The sequence below is a fragment of the Eucalyptus grandis genome, chromosome 6 (assembly GCF_016545825.1).
Source record: "Eucalyptus grandis isolate ANBG69807.140 chromosome 6, ASM1654582v1, whole genome shotgun sequence".
NCBI lineage: Eukaryota > Viridiplantae > Streptophyta > Magnoliopsida > Myrtales > Myrtaceae > Eucalyptus > Eucalyptus grandis.
Window position 1 is genome coordinate 11,545,241 of NC_052617.1, and position 16,999 is coordinate 11,562,239.

The 16,999-nt window shown below is 40.9% G+C and overlaps 2 protein-coding genes and 1 pseudogene across 2 annotated transcripts; 1 reads left to right on the forward strand and 2 right to left on the reverse strand.

Annotated features, from left to right (window-relative positions):
• Positions 1–3,665: 3,665 nt before the first annotated feature.
• Positions 3,666–4,970, reverse strand: LOC104451479 (probable disease resistance protein At1g12290). Its single transcript, XM_010066124.2, has one exon. The coding sequence runs from the start codon at positions 4,968–4,970 to the stop codon at positions 3,666–3,668; it is 1,305 nt and encodes a 434-aa protein (XP_010064426.2).
• A 188-nt stretch (positions 4,971–5,158) lies between these two features.
• Positions 5,159–8,332, reverse strand: LOC104448367 (probable disease resistance protein At4g27220). The gene is made up of 3 exons (XM_010062158.3): positions 8,050–8,332; positions 7,493–7,959; positions 5,159–6,190 (listed from the first exon to the last, which is right to left on the reverse strand). Exons 1-3 carry the CDS (start codon positions 8,148–8,150, stop codon positions 5,190–5,192), a joined length of 1,569 nt encoding a protein of 522 aa, XP_010060460.2. The 5' UTR covers positions 8,151–8,332; the 3' UTR covers positions 5,159–5,189.
• A 160-nt stretch (positions 8,333–8,492) lies between these two features.
• LOC104451480 lies at positions 8,493–10,103 on the forward strand (annotated as a pseudogene).
• The last annotated feature ends 6,896 nt before the right edge of the window (positions 10,104–16,999 follow it).

Sequence of the window (16,999 nt, forward strand, 5' to 3'; positions counted from 1 at the left end):
CCAAGAGGAGAAATCATACCCTAATCTATAATGTTTGGCCATTAATATATTGTGTCAAGAGGTCATTACACAATCCAAGCCCTAAATTTATCCATTGCACAGTAGACTAATACTACATGTCAAAAGAGCTCATAGTTTATAAACTTTAAAATGAGGTACTTACATGTGGTTTCAAATTTGTCCCTTGCGGGTAAATGAACTTATATAAAGTATCAAAACAAATTTTGCACTCCTCAATGCCCCGCATATATGTCGACTATCGATTAGAAACAACAATCGGAAAGAAGACTAAAAGAACGAAAAGATCGGAATCAAAGGAACAAAAGCAGATTGATAGCAAAGTTGCGTGCTCTTTGCAGAGCACTTAAAGGCCATTATTCCAGCCACCTGATTCAATAACTTTTCACTCAAACACATTAGTTCCTAGTTCCACATTAGTCAATATTTTGTCTCACTCGAGCCTTGACTGCATAAATCATCGATCGAGGCAAGCATCTCCACACAAGGGAGTAACCAAACAGAGCGCGCACATTTCAACAGCATTTCCATCGTAGCCTTAATAAAATAATCGAGCGAGCCCTAATAAAATAATCGAGCGAGCCCTAATAAAATAATCGAGCCCTAATTTCATCACGAGGGAGGGGGAAAAGGGGCCCAACCTAGAGGAGTGACGATGGTGAGCGGGATGACGACCAACGATGCTTTGAGTGGCTACGACAACCAACAACGGCGACCGATGACCACCTATGGGCGTGAACGGCGACAGAGAGAAGGGCGGCGACGGCGTGAACAGCGATGGAGAGAAGGGCGGCGACGACTGAGATCTAATGTGAACGCAGATGGGAAGGAACAACGACGGCTAGGTGTGCTTAAGCCAAAATGACCTAAACGACGTCGTTTAACACCAACGAAAAACGACGTCGTTTAGGTCAGCTCACTCGGTGTGGGTGGACAACGTCGTTTTGTCGTCCACGTGGGTTTTTTTTTTTAAACGTTTGCCACCTCGGTAAAAGAAGTCGTCGGGAAACGCCACGTATGCAATTTGGCCGGATTTTAGCCGGATTGGCACTCAAGTGATCAATTTTGCTCCGATTTTGGCACTTAAGTGTACCTTTCGTAACTTTTGGCACTTAAGTGTCCCTTTGTGCCAACTTTTGGCACTCCAGGGGTCCGTGTCCCGTCTCAAAAGGATCACTAGCTTTGATTGCCCCTTTTCACCATTTATGCCTTCACCTATAAGTTCCAACCACACCAATGCAACAAAATTTAGTGCTTAAGGACTACCATCACTAGGTTACCTGACTATCAACTACAAACAGGGAAATTGCATGTCTCAGCTGGAAAATTGCATCAATTTAGAATGTCACCCGAACAAATGTATCTTACATTGAGCAATATCAAAGGGATATACACAGCAAACATCCGCAAGGTCATCACTCTAAATGAAAACCTTAACTTATGATACTCCAGAGAACATGGCATGTCCTGTAGGGTCGAGGAGGGCACTCAAGCAACATTATAAAGGTGTTCACCAAAGTGTGAGATAAATTGAGTGAACTTCATATATAAAATCGTGGTATTGATCTATGAGCAATATAAACTGAGGAAAAGCCAAGGAAGAGTGTCTTAAAGAGGATGTAATGCTCCTTGGAACAGATTCTTCAGCCATTTCAACACAGAAATCAGAGATACTTAAAAGTTCAAACACAGAGGATAAAATATCAACCAAACTTCTTTTTATACTGCTTAAATGAGCTTCCCTTTACAAGCATTGAGGGGTTTATTTCCAGGAGTATAGACAATCGGAACCCACGATCACTTCTTTCTCTTCCTTTTTGTTTGGTCATTTCTAGTATGAACAAGAGAAGCAGGATGAGAGTGATACACTCATACTCCACAAAAGGGTCCAGCAGCTTGCAATGATATATCTGATAGAGCTTAATTGCTAACAAATTCAAAATTAATCAACCTGAGGTAGGAATAGTAATGGCAAGGATAAAAACATCTCATAACACAATTTTCAAGAGTAAATCAAAATGATGGGTAAGCCAAACTCCATGAACACCAGGTGATCAATAAACAAGTGGACAAATTTCATGTATCGAATCCCATTTTAGGGTAGTCACCATTCTTCCACTACAAACTGAGGATTCAATTGGCTAACATGTAGCCACAAAAGCACATTACACAGAAAATGAGGCAGATGGTATACGAAGCATTATGTAAAATGCAGTTCTTGTTACCTAAAAACTTCAAATTGCATTTGATGAATGCCAATGTTCAGAGTGGATAATCACAAAAGAACAGAACAAGGGAAGCCACTCTCAAGCAGAGGAACCCTCTTCAATTTTGGTATATTCCATATATATCCACTGGATAAAATTGCAAATCGTGGTCCCATCACATATGCTCCAGTTCTAGACGATTCCATAGAGCCACGTGAGTTAACTTTGGGAAGGAGGAGTGCTCATGTTGGCTAATCAAACCTAATCAAATTAAATAGAACGAATGTAAACAATCTAAAGACATTAGAGACTTCTCTGGCCAATCGAACTTAATCAAATAAAACAGAAAGTGATTTAGTGTGCAAATATGCAATTGGAAATACGAAGTCCGAGAAAAGTAAGCATTTCTCTGAAAGACTAATTTACACTGGTTTAATTTTGGCTTAAAGTATAGTGATTGATTTAAAAATCAGAAAGGACTCGACAGTGAAGATAGATAGTACTGGATGAGCTATAACAGAAAAGGCAATTAAAAGAAAAGGAAGAATGGATTGACATGCTATCTAAGCACTCCCAACTAATAAAGCATAAGTTAAGAATTGACCCGATATTTTAGCACTTTAAGTGTTATAATAATTTACCTGAATGCATAGCCCTTTGGTCTACTTTATTTGTCAGTGGCCCATTTGACACGTATCTAATTGTTAAAGTAATGAAACATTTTTCTTATTCCAGTTTAATGAAATTTAAAAAAAAAAAACAAATTTTACATTTCTAGGCTTCAGCATCTTTCTAACAAGGGTGTCATAATCAATTATTTTGTATATATGAGAAATGGAAGACAGAGAAAATATTCCTACACTGATAGTAACTTTTCTGCAGCCATTAATTATTTGTTATCTCCTTATTGTGATCATTTTGACCCAAAAAGTGACTGTTTGACGTATAAGGATTTGTATCAGTCTATCCAAAATTTTTGTATTCTTAGAATGGCTCTTATAGTAAAGTCGGCGAGAAGACCATCATTTAAATGTACAAAGAGAACCTTGCCCAAAAAAAGGAAAAGCGTGGACTATTGCCGTTGTTACTCATTCAATGTTAAGGGAGTATTTCTAGTTTCTGAACAACACCGTAACTATTAAGTTTCAATAATCATATAACCATTTTGCTATACTCTCAAGCTGTAATAAGTCATTTATCAGTGAGTAGTACGGGCAGTTCCTAAGTAGTGATGTGGTATACAACTTGGTATAAAAATTTTGGGGAAAAAACCGAACTTCTGTACCGCGGGAGATCAATCCTTAGAAGGCCCCGTGGGAGATGGAGAGGATAACAGAAAGTAAAATTTGTAGGTGACTCACCAAGAACCTTCGACCAAGTGTTCTAATGAATCACGGGCAAGGGGATTGTCCCACTCCAGCGACTCCCACGTCTGCTGATCTATCCGAATCTCCCAAAGAGAGGGGGGAGGAGAAGGAGCCCATTGTCAAGTAGGGACAGCTGCAGAGGAATCCTCCTTAGTTTCGGACAATTGTATATAGAAATCCACCGGAGGGAATTGCAACCCATGGTCCCATCACATATGCTCTTCAGTTCCGGAAGATTCCATGGACCCAGGTGAATTAACTTTGGGAAAGAGTGCGTCATGTTGGCAGTGCCTATTATCACCTCTATGCCCTTGCAGTCTTCGATTGATATCTCTAGGAGGAAAAGGAGGTGAAGCGATATGTCTTGCGTCAGCAGCCTCTTCATGTTGTTGCATCCGTTTACTTCGAGATATGTGAGAAAACAAGTGGCACCGCTTGGTAGTGACCCACTAATTATCTCCTCTAATTCATCACAGTTATATACAATAATCTCCTCCAGTTTTGAAAAGCGAGTGATCATCCACTCCCATCCCATCACACTCTTCAATTTATGACACCTGGACACTCCCAATGATTGCACACTTTCTGGAATAAGAGCACAGTGATCACTGCTTGTTCCATCTATGCTTGCAATGATATGGTCACAACTATTGATGAATATACGCCTGTAAGTCTGAGACTCGCAGTGATACGGTGCATCCATCACAAGCTTGTATTGTTGGGAACTATTTTGCTCAAGAAACCTCATGCATGCATTGAATGTTTCCACGTCGGGAACAGAACAATCAAGTGCTTCCAACTTCTTTAATTTTGCTACTTCTCCTGCCCTCACCTTTTTAATCATAAGGTATTGCAAATTCACCAGATTCCCCAACACTCCTTGTGTTAATGTCTCGATCTTTGTGCCATCTAAGTCAAGGTACCTCAGGTTGACCAACATCTCCATTCCCTCCGGCACTTCATCAAGGCTTGAACACCCTTGGAGGTCCAACTTTCTGAGGTGTCCCAACTTTCCTACATGAGGAATAAGTTTTAATGCCCGACACCTCCGCAGTAGCAGTACTTCCAATTTGTCCAAGTGACAGACGGACTCCGGCAATTCCGCGATTCGGGTGTTGCTGAGATCTAGATTCTTCAGCACCTTCAAATTTCTGAAGAAAGAAGTGTGGATATTTCCCAACATGACATTGTTATTTAACAACAACCTGGTAAGTTTAGGGCAATTTGGCGATATGCCGTGTGTAATTTCTTCTATTTTGTTGCCTTGTAAATAGACTCTCTCTAGGCAATCGGTCCAGAATACTTCCTCTGGTATTTCTTTCAACCCCATATAGGCCTTAACCATGTGAGTTGTGCTCGTCACCATATGCAATGCCATGTACCTTGTCAATGGGTGTAGATATAGACACTCTACCTCTAGATCATCCAACAGGCAAGCCTTTCTCATTTTATCCAATATGGTGTTACCTTGGTCATGCAGTTCTTGCAAGGTTGCAAGTCCATCTAACAAACCCTCATCTATGAACGACTCTATCAAATGCTCTCTACTAGTTTCTAAAAGGTCTTCACCAAAACAAAGTGCTAAATGCAAGAAACACTATTGCACTTGATGATCACCCAAGTTCATGTAACTGAGTTTCAGTCCTTTGAACGCCTCAAGTTCTATCCTTGAGTCTTTGAATTTTTGCAACATGCCTTTCCATTCGTGAACTTTCTCTACTCCCCTCATGCGAGTCCCTATATCAATGATCCCAAGTGGCAAACCATCACACTTGTGCATGATAAACTTCGCAATTTCTTCAATATCTGAAGGGAGTTTTCCAGCGAAGCAAAGTACCTTTAAAAATAACCTCCAAGACTCTTCCCTCTCAAGAGGTTTTATTTTGATTTGCTTTTGACAGAGCATCATAAAACACACATCTAGTGATCGAGTAGAGAGCACCAACTTTACACTGCCCATTTCAACTGGAATTCCCACGTCTTTAACTTTGAAATGCATCCACAGGCCATCTAAAATTAGAACAGATTTCTTCATCCTCAGATGTCCATACAGTATGCTTGCCCTCCTCTTCACGTCCTTCTCATTTGAGATATTGTGTAGCCCAACCACATTGGCAATCTCTTCTTGCAGTGCATATGTGCTAAATTCCAAAGGCACATTGACCCATAATACATCATCAAAAGCACGATTCTCCAAGAGTTTATTATGGACATGCGTCAAAATGGCTGTCTTGCCCACTCCAACCATTCCAACAACACCAATGATGGAAATGTTCTCCTGCACTAAATAGGAATAAATTTCATTAATCTTTCGGTGAGTCCCTCCGCCTACTAATTCTGTTGTCACTAAGGGAGATCTTCTGCTGCATCCTTTAGCAAGTGTCGTTGTCTCTTGGAGGAATCTTTCTAGAATTGGAAGAATCTCTTTAAATTCTTTGACTGCCTGCCCCAAGCTGCAACATCCTTTTAATTTCCTCCACTTTGACTCATTCATGTTCTCTACGCCCCTGCTCGTAAGTTCTTCCCGCTTCCTTTTGATAGATTTCATATTCTCGATGGCAGGCCCACAAGTACTTGGTTTACTCTGTGTTCTGGCATCTAACGTCAATCATAAATAAAAATTCAATATGTGCTTTTTCCTAGACAGTTTTTATAGAAATGTGACGCTCACAGATAAATAATTCGTTTGTAACAGTGTATTCAACACTTTCATAACAAATGTATCATTTACAACCTCCCATCAAATATATAAGGAATAAAGGCACTGCTAATCCCCAATCCTCTGCAAAATATTCAATCATGTCCCTGAATTCTTGAACTATATATTCTGGGACAGTTTCAAATGCAAAATATGCGCAATCGTGTGGAACATAATTTTTTAAATACTTGACATTTATTGTCATGACTCCGATGGAGGAACTTGTTCGGTCAACTTAATATTTCTGACTATAGATCTTTGAGATGGAACATATGGATGATTATAGATTTCTTATCAAAACATGCATAAGAACCTGGAGATTCATTAGGATTAACGATTTGCTAAAGTGAGCATGAAGAATGAATGCATTACCAGGGAAAGCTCACAAGTGCACGTGCGACGTGCCTCAACCTCGCGCAGAATTACTAGCCACTTCTATAGATATATGCAGAATTGGAGATTTGCTAGGATTAAAGATGTGCGAAAGCGAGCATAAAGAATGAACTACTACGTAAAGCTCGGACGTCGACCTTGTGCGAACTTCATTAGCCATTATATTAGATATGGATAGATGTTCGAGTGTGGATAGTTCCCCAAAACCCCACACAATTTGACCAATTCGATACGTTGAAAGCTTCCAAACTCAGCAACGCATAATTCGCTACAACATCTACAACCCTTTTTCTATTACGAAGAAAAGTAGAAACCAGAAAGTGGTTAGCCAGATACACGCTAGCGCTCTTCTATGCATCCTCCTTTTCACTTTGGAAGTAATTTTAGTGATTGAAGTGATATCCACATAGTTGAAATATGTTCAAAATTTTGGTACATGAGAATGAAATTAAACTGGTGCTCTTGTGTGTACTGATACAATCGTCCATCTCCAACAAAGTCGGCCCACTAGCAACTTATATACAAGTGCGAGATTATCACGTGCTTAGATAGAGAGCAATGAATGGCTTTTCGAGATTTGAACGTCAGGATTAAAGGCATTTGTTCCTTCATATTGGAAGGATCTATTAATCATCAATGACGGACTTTTAAGTTCCTCTCTTCCTATTCTATTCTGTGTCTTCTATTACAATTAGAAATCTAGACGTCCTGCCTTTATCCTTATTACCAGGTAAGGATTGGGACACAGATTACGGGTCCGAATGAGCTTTAGAAAAATGGTAAAATGGTGAATTTGAAGATGCACGTACCATGTGGAAGAACCCCTATACTGGATTCACCTTCATCTGCATTCGGTGGGATTATTTTAACCAAGGATACTGGGTCGAATGAAGAGTGCGTCTCGGTCATCATGCGTCCAGCAGGAGTAAATGGGAACGGCTGAGGCAATGGACAAACGGCAGTGCTTATGACACCGGAGCTCACGTAAGGCATGGCAGCCGTTGCATCTTCATTGCTCGCGGTCGCAGGCTGGTGCGGACCCTCCTCAACATCGCATCGCCCGTTGCTCGATTCCACCGCTATTTTAGCCTTCAACGCTTCTCCGGCTTCTGATCTAACTCGGTCGTCGCCCAACAGGAACCTATGAAAGAGGAAGTGGCCCATCAATGCCTGCAGTCCCACAGACTGCTTCCCGCATAATTTACAGCTCCACCCATAATCATAATCAGGCAGAGCTCCGGCCCCAACAACCTCCGTGGCGGCTATCGCCAATGTCCTGTATCACGAAGAAGAGTTCGAGTGACTGGAGAACAGGCAAGACGTATGAAGCAGTTATCAGATTTTGCTCCTCAGATTGGAAACTAACCTTTTGGTGTCTTCATCAATGTTTTCTTCCCTTTCCGAAGGCGGTTTCCTCTCTTGTTCTGCTTCTGCAATCTCTCTGTTCGGAGATTTCTCAGTCGCCATGGCCTTGCTGCGTTCCTCCAGGCACCGGTTCCGCCGTTGCCGAAAGAAAATTCTGCAAGAGGATGCAATCTCACTGGCAAATCCCCCTCGACCGAGCTCCAAAAGATCTCGCCCTTCGCCCCAACCCAAATCTCGCCATTGAATCCCGCTTTACCGCAAAATACGAAGCGGTGCGATACTGCGAGACTCGCCCTGGAATTTGCCTGCCGAGCGTATATATGAAGATTTAAAAAAAAAACAGAGAGGGAGAGAGATTAAAATAACCAAAATAAATCGATAGGGAACGTGGCGTTCGGAACGTCACCGTCCCCGAGGTTGTCTCACGGAAACGTGCTAATGGTAATGGGGCCATCCACGCCGTTAGTTTCGAAGAAGCAAGGAGCATCGTTGGATAGATTACAGCTTAGAAGAAATTACAGATTAACATGGGAAAAATTTTATCTGGTAGGATGTATCTCAAATTATATAAGATTTTCAAAGATTATTACCTGATTTAGGATAGATTCTTATTTCTTTTTTAGCATCGCGATTACTTAATTATCTAGAATATTATTGATTTTAATTTATCTTAGGAGAGAGTTTACTTTCTCAATCGAAAAAAAAGTTTCAAATAAATACGACAAACTCTCTTTCACTAAAGATGTATGGAAATTACTAATCGTCTCATGCTTTCTTAATTTGGATAAATTTCAATTTCTGAGGGATTGTATTCATGATCTGACGACATTTGGCCATCTATCGGACTCTCTAACGGTGGTCTGTATCTTGAATGCCATCTTCGGTTATTTGACGGCCCTGTCTCCGGATTACTGGACCTATTGCCTCCTCCGCTTCATTACTGGATTTAGCACGGGCGGGGTCGGCCTATGCGCTTTCGTACTGGCCACCGAGCCTATTGGCCCAAAGAAGCGCGGGGCGGCAGGAATGTCCACTTTCTACTTCTTCTCATGCGTCATAGCTCTTCTCTCCGGCATCGCTTATGTGTTTTGCTCATGGCGGGAGCTCTACATCGCTTCCTCCATTCCGTCCATGCTCTTCCTCGTGGGGGTCCTCCCTTTCATCTCAGAGTCCCCACGGTGGTATCTCGTCCGGGGAAAGATTGATGAGGCCATGAAGCTTATGCGAGCTATCGCCAAAGCCAACAAGTAACACCTCCCCGATGGGGTCATCCTCGCACTTGATGAGGAAGTGAATGAAAACTCGAACGATGGTCCATCCTGCAAAGATCAGATGGACACAAAGGATGCAATAACAGGGTCTCTCATCGATGTGGTGAAGTCGCCTGTCACTCGGATTCGCCTTTTCTTGGCGGTGGCAATCAACTTTCTTTGTTCGGTCGTGTACTACGGCATTAGCCTAAACGTTGTCAATCTCCAGACCAACCTTTACCTTAGTGTGTTCCTCAACGGCGTGGCTGAAATGCCAGCCTTTACAATAACGGCCCTATTGCTTGATAAGTTCGGGAGGAAGCCGCTGGCAATCGGAACACAGTGGTTCAGTGGAATATTCTGTCTTATAGGGAGCTTGGTGATGATACACGGGGAATGGAAAGTGGCGAGGATGGTGTGCGGAATTCTTGGGATTTTCGGGATGGCCGGCACGTATAATTTGCTCTTCATCTACATGGCTGAGCTGTTTCCGACCGTGGTGAGGAATGCGGCTCTTGGCTGTGGAGCTCAGGCGGCGCAAATGGGTGCGATTTTGGCGCCTTTAGTGGTGGTCTTAGGAGGCGGCTTCCCCTTTGCGGTCTTTGCGGTTTGTGCAATTCTGGGAGGGATACTAGCATTTTACCTCCCGGAGACACTGAATCGGCCTTTGTATGATACAATGGCTGGAATGGAAGGTGGGGAGAGTGTATGAAGGAGCTCAATCCTCTTACTTCAAACTAAACTTGATTAATGTAGGCTTAAATGACTCTTCTTGATGATAGGATTTTCCTTTTTTCCTTTGGGACATGAGAGTGCAGGATGGCAGAATCTGTCTCTTATAAAAGGGGAGAACGTTTGTAAAAGTGTATCTTTCAAATCACTCATGTTGCCTTAAGGCAGTTGCCATCACGTGATGAGAACACATTATGCTGACCTTCGACTCTTAGTGTTGTCAGATTAATGCATTAAACTCCACATAATGTTGCTATCAGCATCACTGATCCTACTATCGATATGTTGAAAAGAAAACGTTTGTGTCTGATCATTCTGCCTTCGTGCAAGAGCATCAAACCCACCGGTTCTTTGAAATAAAAGGCGAGTTCACCGCAAGATTAGTGCTTAAGGGACTACCCCCACTAGGTGGTACAGTCGACTCTATCCTGAATATGCAGAAAATTACATCTCTTAGACGAGGAAAAGATTCTGCTTTTCATCTTGTACTTTCGCACATTTACTAATCAAGTTATTTTAGTTTCATAATATTTTATCGTCTTGGCACCGAATCTGACCAAACCAAGCTGACGTGGCCGTTGGATGATACCAAAGTATGAGGCGGATACTTATGTGGACATGGGTGGAAAAATATAGCCAATGTAGACGTCGGAGTTGATGTGGATAAGACTTTTGCCATGTAAACGGTCATGCAGACGTCTACATTACAGAAATATTATCCCCTCACACTATGACGTTGTCCGGGGCTGTGTCAGCTGAATTTGACCAAATTTGATGTTGGAGGGACTTAAATAGAAAATGTGAAGATAGACAAAAAAAGAAAAGTAAATTGATTTAAAAAAAGAGCGTAAAAGTATATGGATGAAAAGTAGAAATATTTTGACGAAGCTGGATAGAATCTCGTGAGTTTTGGCATGATGGAGGAGGAAAAGGCGGGTCAGTTCAAGAAAAACAAATGGGACAGTTGGCCAGTGTTCTCCATACTGAGGAAATTACATGCAACTGTGAGAAATCCAAAGTAGGGTTCATGCAGAATCAAAGTGGTGAAGGAACTCAATTGTGAAGTTCCTTTTTCTCGCGTTTACTCTCTACTTTCTTTGTGATTGTGTGACGAATCCTAACAATCGTGATGTTATAGAACTTGGAGTCTCAAATAGACAAAGGTGCGCATATGCGCATGAAGTAGACATATACTCTTTGAGAGCTTCACCTCTCTTCACATTCTCTTTGTCCTTTCATTTCCTCGCAATTTCAATTCCTGTTTGTTTTCCTTTCCGATGTACTTCAATTCCCATGAATTTCCCTTTAAAGTAGCTTCAGTTCGATACATTTGTCTCTATTGGCACTTGGTTTCGAGTTGATTCATCACTACATCCAAATCCCATTTGCATATTTTGTGTTTGAGCATGAAACTGCGGAGCCAATCGTCTAAAGTTCGACACAATCGACTGACTTGTTTTTCGTCGACTGCAATAAAAGGTGACTCTACAACAATATTTAGTGCTTAAGGACTACCATCACCAGGTGGTACAGCTAACTCCGAAATGGATAGGCAAAAAGTTGTATCTCTTAGCGAACAAGATGCATGCAGGGGAAACCAAAAGATGGATTTAGAGGACAAAAATGTTAAAAAACAGAGGAGATGCAGATATGCAGATATGCACAAGAGTAGCGTTAAAAACAGAGGAGAACAGAGGAGATACTGATATTCACAAAAACAGAGGAACCGTTTGCAGAACCACACACATAAAAAATTGACACCATAGCCTTTATATAGGCTTTACAAAAACAAATAACCACCACAGCCCACTAACTTCACACGTACAACAACCAATCCACATAATAGAAGTGCTTAATAGACTATTAACACATAAAAAACAAACCAGAAACATTGACTCGTTCAACATTCCCTCCCTTAAACTGATGTTGCAAACAATCAGTTTAAAGGACCTTCTCTCAATTTGGAATATCCAACAAACGAACACCAATGAGCTTTCTCAACTTCTGAAACATGGACAACTTTAGGGGCTTGGTGAATATATCAGCCACTTGATCTTCACTTCTACAAAAAACTAGGTCAACTACTTCATCCTTTGTAAGATCTCTTAAGAAGTGGTACATCGCATCTATATGCTTGCTCCTCCCATGTAGAACTGGATTTTTGGACAGCTTGATAGCTGAGCTATTGTCACAATAGATTATAGTTGCTTCTTGCTATTTGAACTGAAGCTCTCCAAGAATCTTCCATAACCATATGGCTTGACAGGCGCATGAAGTTGCAACAACAAATTCTGCTTCAGTTGTTGATAAAGTAACAATTGATTGTTTCTTTGAAGACCATGAAACCGCCCCTAAACCAAGCATGAATACATACCCTGAAGTACTTCTTCTATCATCAACATCTCCAGCATAATTGCTATCTGTAAACCCAAACAAATCTTACTTTTCTCCCTTTTTATAGAACAGCCCAAAATTTTTAGCTCCTTGCAAATAGCGAAAAATCTTTTTTGCAGCTTGTAAATGTAACTCTGTTGGGTGCTCCATATACCTGCTTATAAGGCTCACAGCATGCATGATATCTGGTCTTGTCCCCGTCAAATACATCAGGCTTCCAACAATTTGCTTGTAGAGAGTGCTATCCACCTTACTTCCATTAGGATCTTTCAAGAGCTTCAATCCAACTTCAATTGGAGTAGTCACGGGGTTACAATTATTCATTTGAAACCTGTCCAAAATCTCTTGAACATACTTCTTTTGAGACATAAAGATTCCAGTTGCAGATTGAATTACTTCTATGCCCAGAAATAATGCATCAATCCAAGATCAGTCATCTCAAATTCATCCATCATAGACTCCTTGAATTTGTCAAACATGGCACTATCACTCCCGGAAAAATAAAATCATCCACATATAAGCATACAAGAAGCAACTTTCCACCATCACCAATTTTAATAAAGAGTGTATGCTCATATGGACATTTTCTAAAACCTTTCTTCAAGAAATAGGCATCAATGCGACTATACCAAGCTCGGGGAGCTTGTTTTAACCCATATAGTGCCTTCTTTAATTTATAAACTTTATATTCACTACCGAGCTTCACATAACCAGAAGGTTGATCAACAAATACCTTTTCTTGAAGATCACCATGCAAGAATGCTGACTTCACATCCAATTGGAAGATAGGCCATGAATTTTGTGCTGCTAATGCAATTACTAATCTGATTGTGTCAAGTCTTGCTACAGGTGCAAATACTTCTTTGTAATCCACTCCAAATTCTTGCTTGTAGCCTTTCGCCACCAAGCGCGCCTTATACTTATCAACTTCACCATTCTTGTTCAATTTTGTCTTGTACACCCACTTGACTCCGATTGTTTTGTGTCCTTTTGGAAGATCTGTTAACTCCCAAGTGTTATTCCTCTCAATAGTTGCAATTTCTTCATCCATTGCTATCCTCCAATTTTCTTTTTGTACTGCTTCATCAAAAGTTGTTGGATCACAATCTGAAAACAAAGCAAAATGGATAAGTGGATCTTCATATTGATCAACTCATGTTACTTCATAATCACTCATCCATGCAGGCCTCCGTCGAACACGATGAGGCTGATCTTCAGGTTTCGCAGCTGCTGCTGTACTTTGGACACTGCCTGTGGCGATTTGGGTTGTTGTGGATTGCTACACCAGCTCATTTTCATCTTCAAAATTCGTTGGAATTTGCTTACCAACACCTTGCTCACCCCACGGCCAAGTTTGTTCTTCATCAAAAATCACATCACAGCTGATAATGATTTTCTTGATCATAGGATCATAAAGTTTATAGGCTTTTGATTGATCACTAATGCCAAGAAAAACATATTTGACTCCCTTGTCATCTAACTTCTTCCTCTTTTGGTCAGGAATATAGGCGTAGGCAATACACCCCAAAAATCTTGAAGTGATCTACTGCAGGTCTTTGGCCGCTCCATGCTTCTTCCGGTGTCATATTTTGAACAGCTAGAGTGAGACTTCTATTTAAAATATGAATGCTCCAATTAACTGCTTCTGGCCAGAAATTTTTTGGAATTCCACTTCCCCTCAAGAGACTTCGCACCATATTCAGAATGGTACGATTCTTCCTCTCACATACGCCATTTTGCTGTGGTGTATAGGCTGCTGTAAGTTGTCTCTTGATGCCATGCTTTACACAAAAATCTATAAACTCAAGTGAGTTGTACTCTCCACCACGATCCGTGCGAAGGACCTTTATTTGATTTCCTCCATCCTTTTCAACAAGTTCTTTGAAGTTCTTGAAAGCTGCAAAAGCTTCAGATTTTTCTTGTAAAAAATACACCCAAATCTTCCGGCTAAAATCATCGATGAAGGTAATGATATACCGTTTACCTCCATTGGAAATTGGAGATATTGGTCCGCAAATATCTGAATGAACCAATGCCAACGGACTTTTTGCTCTCCACGATTTTCTTTGTGGAAATTGAGCACGATGTTGCTTGCTAACAACACAATCTTCACAAATTTCCAAGGAGTAGAGATTTGAGGAAGACCCTCCACCATCTCTTTTTTATATAGTGTTCGCAACCCACCGAAATTAAGATGCCCATAGCGAAAATGTCATAACCAAGCTTCCTCCTTCAATCTTGCAGAGAAACATGAATTTGTAGTGTTGTGGAGATACAGTGGAAACATCCGATTGCCTGTCATTTTGACTTCGGCAATTAAACCCAACTTCTCATCTTGGATTCTGCAAATCCCACCTTTAATAGAGATTTCATATCCCTTCTCTTGCAGCTGACCATCACTTAACAGATTAGTCTTCAATTCAGGGGCATACAATACATTTGAGATAGTTTGTACCGAAGTCCCTTTTGGATGAATTGCCACTGTTCCTTTCCCCATCACTGACACAATGGAATTATCACCAAACTTTACGATGTTGTTGTACGTTTCGTCTAGATCAAAAAAACATTTTCTTGTCTCCACACATGTGATTGCTACAACCAGTGTCGAGATACCACATGTTTGGTTGAGTTTCTTCATTCTCATGGCACACCATCAAAAGAGATACTTCTTCTTCTTTTTCAACAAAGTTAGTTCTTTCAATTCTTTGTTTATTCAAATTAGTTCGACATTCAGATTTGTAATGCCTATACCTCGTGGCATCTAAAACACTCCACTTTGGATTTGTCTCGACCTTGGCCTAAAACCAGTTGAATGTCGTCCTCCACAACCTCTTCCTCTCCCTTGGAAATCACGATAGGAATAGCTTTCAGACTTTTGATCAAAGATGAAGCTGCTGCGATCGTTGTTCTCCCTTCCTCTGCCTCTTCCTTTGTTCACCCTTGCTGCTGATGAAGAATGATCTCCGGTTGAGACCTTCAAAGCTTGCTCTTCCGTCTCTTGTTGTAGTAGTTTTTGTTCATGAACTAACAAGGATCCTTGCAACTCATCAATGGAAAGTTCTTCAATGTCCTTGGCTTCTTCTATGGAACAAACAATAAAGTTGAACTTTGGTGTCAAAGATCAAAGAATCTTTTCAACGATGATGACATCCTCCGTCTTGTCGCCATGAATCCGCATCTTATTAACTATTTCCATTGTCCGAGAGAAGAAATCTGTGATTGTCTCTCCCGACTTCATTCGTAGCATTTCAAACTCCGAACGAAGCATTTGAAGCTGCTGCTTCTTTGCTCTTGCTGAGCCTTGATACTTTTTCTTCATGGAATCCCATATTTCCTTGGAGGTATCCTTGCAAAGAATTTTCTCCAAAATGGATCTGTCAATTGCTTGGAAAAGATAGTTTTTGGCCTTGAGATCCTTCAATTTTAATGTATCTAAAGCCGTTCTTTGCGCTGCCGTTAACACAGCTCCTTCATCAGGTTCGGCAACTCCCAAAGAAACAACATCCCAATACTCCTTGAACTTGAGAAAATTCTCCATTAGCATGCTCCAATGATCATAGTGACCATCAAAGTGTGGAATAGCAGGTTGTACAAATGTTTCTGAGGCCATTACTGCTGTTGCAAAATAGAACCACCACAAAAGCAACCTGCTGCTGCTACAAACGAAAATAACCTGCTGCAATACTCTCCTTTGACTGCTGCAAACGAAAGTACTTGCTGTAATAAAAACTCTCTTTTGGTTCTCACCTTTTTACAGCACTCAAACACACACTTTTCTTCCTAACCTCGGCTCTGATACCAATGTTAAAAAACAGAGGAGATGCAGATATGTAGATATGCACAAGAGCAGCGTTAAAAACAGAGGAGAACAGAGGAGATGTTGATATTCACAAGAACAGAGGAACCATCTGCAGAACCACACACATAAAAAACTGACACCATAGCCTTTATATAGGCTTTACAAAAACAAATAACCACCACAGCCCACTAACTTCACACGTACAGCAACCAATCCACATAATAGAAGTGCGTAATAGACTATTAACACATAAAAAACAAACCAGAAACATTGACTTGTTCAACAAAAAACACGATGTGGGGCCGTCATGTATGGACACAAGAAAAGAAATCAACAAAATATTAACTTAGATGGCAAGAAATTTATTCCTCTTCTTGTGACCTTGAGGTTTAAGCCTCGTTGGGAGTATTTCACAAGTAAAATTCTATTTGAATGTCCTAGACTGTTATGGGAAAGTGCGCCTTTAAGATCTTTTGAGGAGATAGACTTGGCAAGATGTGCCAAAGTTAGCTTGGACAACCATTTAACTGTGAATATTAAAAAAAGAAAGAAGGCATAAATCAAGCACATCTTATTACGGGAACCAGAAGTACCTAGACATCAATCGAGCGATGACTTAGCAATGGCGATAACTTTTGATGTCCACTTTGCTCTCAAATGACGATTCATCGGTGGGATCATCTGTGGATTTCATCGATCTGGATGCGAGGGTGATTGGTCTGCAACGTCCTCACCGTAATCATACCAAGATCGTCTTTGTCCTAGATAGAATGTCA